Here is a 4,512-nt window from a genome sequence, read left to right on the forward strand (position 1 = left end):
TAACATTATGTGGCCATAAGGCCTTCGATGGAGCACAGACAATAACAGGAACTCAGTAAACACATGTTAATTTAATTGGTGGGGTCCACAACTAATATTTTACATGCATGTATCCATAAACAATAAAAACAGCTACAATTTATGAGCACATAATATGTACTAGTTCCTATTCTAAGTGCCTTAAAGGTATTAAGTCATTTAATTCTCAGAACAATTCTGTGAAGTACTATTATTATTCTATTTTATAGATGAAGCTGAGGGAGAAAGAGATTAAATAATTTGCAAACATACAATTAGTAAGAGTTAGAATTCCAATCCAGGCATAATGGATTTCATACTCATAATCAGTTTAGTATTTTGATTCTCTCAAAGAAAACAGGAAACTTGGGGCTGGGGATTTAGCTCAGCGGCAAAAGCGCCTGCCTGGCAAACGCAAGGTCGTGAGTTCGGTTCCTGGTACCAGAGAAAAAACCAAAAAACAAAAAAAAAACAAAAAAAAAAAGAAAACAGGAAACTGACCAAGAAATCAATAATTCCCTAAACTACCACCAGAATACAAGAGATACCTAATGATCTACATGACTGACAACATTTCAGGGAATCTCAATGTAACAAGAATCCTAAATTACTTTATAAAGTTTACACAAATCGTTAAATATTAAAAGTTCACTCCGATCTAATATGTACAGATTATATTCTTCTAATCAATTAAGTCTATTTTTCTCATAAGACAGAAAACTGAGTCCTATATCACAAGGAGTGATAGAAAAACTAAATATTTTGAGCTATAATTATTTATAATACTTCGGTTTGTTATGATGTCTTCAAATTAAAAAAACAGTTAAGCTGTGCATGGTGGTGCACACCTGTAATCCCAGCACTCAGGAAGCTGAGGCAGGAGGATCACTGCGAGTTCGAGACCAGCCTGGGCTACAAAGTGAGCTCAAGGCTAGTCTGAACTGCACAGTGAGACCCTGTCTCAAAAAGACAAAAAAAAAAAAAAAGTTAAGGATTTCAGTTTCCTTATCATACCAACAAGAGAAGGTCATAATAAAACTCTACCTCTTCGTGTCTCATCCGTTCTATCATTTGCATGACGCTTACAAAATGGTGGCACCGTTCTGAATGGCCAACCTGGTGTGTGGGAAAGGCGTGATCCTGCCACACTCTCCACTCTGCGAGAGAGAGCTGATGAGTCCCAGGCGTGGGTTCTGGAATCTTGATTAATGATTTTAAAACAATAAAAATGACAAGCTCAGATACACATACACACTGAGATCTCATAAACTGGTTTTAAAATACTCCTAAGAGGTAGATAATAAGCCTAACACAAATAATTTGAGTTCAAGTAGGCAGTGCCGACTAAAATCCAGAAAAAGGAAAGTAAGTTCATAAAGTGCAAAGACACCCTTTTAAATACATTCTAACGTAACCGCTCTATTACTTCTAACTTGACCACACTCCTGCGTTATAGTTCTATGTAAAGAGCAACTACTTAAGAAAACATGTTTGGCTTCAAAAGTACCATTATGCTAGACTGTGACTCTGGACTCGAGCAAAGAGGCACCATCATCTCTTGCAGATACTGATCCCCAGTCATCGTACCTGCTGCCATTCCCCACTTTCCCACTCAGGATGAAAATCTGAACACTCAGTTACAACCTCTATACATCCTTTAAAAGAAATCACTCCAGACCTTGTCTTTCCAGCTTCCTCTGCACGTATGCCACTCTTCACTTGTAGTAAGCTAACGAATAATTTGCTTTTTTTTTTTGGAGGTGCTGGTGCCGGGGATCAAACCCAGGCACCCAGATGCACTACGTAAGCACTCTACTGCTGAGTCATGTTGCCGGCTCCAGCTCAACAATAATTTGTTCAAAAAAAACAACAAAACATATGCAGTTTGAAGTTTTAAATATAACCTCAAAACAAAACTAGTTTGTACAAAAAAGACATAACAATATAATTTGTTACTAAAATACAAAAAAGAATCTCAAAACACATCAGGGAAATAACTCAGCAAACTATGGAAGATTACAAATGAAAGTGATAACTATGTCAGACTGTATCTATTTTAGAAATGTTTATATTGCTGGGCATTGTGGCATATTCCTGTAATCCCAGCACTTAGGAGGCTGAGGCAGGAGGATTGCCATGAGTTCGAGGCTAGCCAGAGCTACATAGTGAGTTGAAGACCAGCCTGGAATACACAGCAAGACCCTGTGGCCAAAAAAAAAAAAAGAGAGAGAGAAAGAGAGAATTGTTTATATAGTAAAAATAGTAAAGAAAAAACAAAATTTATGTTAAAAATCCATATATAACCAATAAGAAAATTAATAATTTTTAAAAGTTAGACATCAATAACTCCTTTCTAAACTGATTACTTACTCCTTTTTAAAGTTGACATTCCATTTGTATTTCTTCTTCTGAGAATGTGTATTCCTCTCAGATGCCCATTTTTGGATTGGGGCTTTAAATTTGGGGTGGTCTGATTTTTTCAATTCTTTATATGTTTTACATATTGTCCTATACCTCAGGGACAACTGGCTAAAATTTTTTCCCCGCTCTGTGGGTTATCTTTTCACTTTATTGGTAATGTTTTTTGCTGTGCAAAAGCTTTTTAAAAGGGTGAGATCCTAGTTGTTGATTCTTTGTAGTATTTCCCGTGCAATCATTAAATCTTTGCCTATACCTCCGTCTTCACATGTTCTACCTATTTGGTCTTCCAGCATACTTAGTGTTTCTGTTTTAATATGTAGATCTTTGACCCATTTCAATTTTAGTTTAGTACCTAGTGAGAGACATGGTTCGAGTAAACTTCTCAGAGTAAGAAATACAAACAGCAAATAAATATACAAAAAGATGTCCAACCTCAGTGGTCATTCCAGAGAAGCAAATTAAAACAACACTGAGCTTCCATCTCACCCCAGGAAGAATGGCTATCATCAAGAAATCAATCAATAATAAATGCTGGAGGGGATGTGGGGGAAAAAGAAACCCTTCTCCACTGTGGGTGAGAGTGTAGACTGGTGCACCACTGTGAAAATCAGTGTCGAGAGTCCTCCAAAAACTAGGATTAGAGGTCCCATCTGACCCAGCTGCTCCCCCGTGGGGATCTTCCTGGAAGAATTACAAACGTCACAGTACAGCAATACGTGTGCACCCATGTTTACAGTGGCACAGTTTGTCCCAGCTAAATCTTGGAAACAGCCCAAAAGCCCATCAACTAAGGAATGGATAAAAAAAAGACGTGGGGTTTTTTTTTAATAATCAAGTACTACTCAGCCATAAAGAAGAGTAAACTTAAGACATTTCTAAGTAAATGGATGCACTTTGAGACCATACTCTGAAGTGAAATATACTGGACCCGCAAGTGTAAATATCCCATCGCTCCTCTGGTGTGAGAAACTAAAGGGTCAGTAAGAACAAAGTGTGCAACAGGTATGTGCAGTAGGAAGCAACTGTTGTAAAGAAGAGGAATGAGGGCAGGGGAGAGGGAAAGGAAGGAAAAGGGAAAACGTAATCAAAGAAGGACAAAATGGAAACAGAGCTTTACAAGTAAGGAGGGGAAGAAGGGCTGAAGGGAGGGAAGGAAACTGAAAAGAAAAAAGGATTCAAGACATTTCGTGCACAGGTACAAATCTGCTGCGGCGAATCTGACCACTGTGTGTATCTAAACTGCACCAAGAGGGGAAAACATGCTTTCTTGTTTAGAAGAAAATAACTCTGCCATTTCCTCCTGGACGCGTGTGCAGTCTTTAGCCTGCTGTGAACTGCGTGCATGGCTTGCTTGGCCTGCACCGTTCTATCACAGCAGTGTTGGAAAAGTTATCTGCAACTCAGGGAGATAGTAAAAGTTAAGGCTAAGCTAGTATGGGGACCCAAGCCTGTGATTCCAGCACTCAGGAGGCTGAAGTCCAGTGAACCGAGGGCCTGGCCTGCTCTGAGCACTGAGTGTACAGTGATAACTTAATAAATTCTGTGCGTGAAAAAAAAACAAAGTTGATGTTTCCAAAAAGAAACATCGTGCGCTCCTCCGGCAGCACAAACACCACAAACGCCTCCCATATCGCCGGAGCCGTTACACATTCACCATACAGAACTCACCGGTCCACTCTCTGCTTCTTCTAAAGACGGGAAATGAACCTGAGGCAATGCTATCTCCTTGATTTTATCACTGTCTCTTAATCTATAGAGTGTGTTCCATAATTTAAACTCTTCTTCCGTTAAAAACCAATCCTCATGTGAGTTATTCTGTCTCATACCTGTAATTAAAAAAAAATAATTGAAAAGTGTAAAACATATTCAAGGCAATTACAAACTATGTACTATCAACTCAAACTCTGTACTTGTTTATGTGTCTATTCACTTCTGCTAAATCATTTATTCAAATTCTTAAAACTAGTATTTGGTATTTAAAATCACTCTGCTTATCACTCCCTGATTCTACCGCCTCCTAAGACTCTCACCTCTTTGAAAGCACCCTCTGTGTGGGGCTAACCCTGACTAACA

General features: G+C 38.6%; 1 protein-coding gene across 1 annotated transcript in view; it reads right to left on the minus strand.

Moving 5' to 3' along the window:
* The window catches only part of Fancm (Fanconi anemia, complementation group M), a 57,695-nt gene that overhangs the window by 25,386 nt on the left and 27,797 nt on the right, over nucleotides 1-4,512 (minus strand). The window contains exons 11-12 of the mRNA XM_013510101.1: nucleotides 4,108-4,265; nucleotides 1,063-1,218 (exon numbers count right to left, since the gene is read on the minus strand). Coding sequence (XP_013365555.1) covers nucleotides 1,063-1,218; nucleotides 4,108-4,265 — 314 coding nt within the window. The remainder of the gene's footprint in view (nucleotides 1-1,062; nucleotides 1,219-4,107; nucleotides 4,266-4,512) is intronic.

This window comes from Chinchilla lanigera, unplaced genomic scaffold, assembly GCF_000276665.1.
Source record: "Chinchilla lanigera isolate Chin_1 unplaced genomic scaffold, ChiLan1.0 scaffold00008, whole genome shotgun sequence".
Taxonomy (NCBI): Eukaryota; Metazoa; Chordata; class Mammalia; order Rodentia; family Chinchillidae; genus Chinchilla; species Chinchilla lanigera.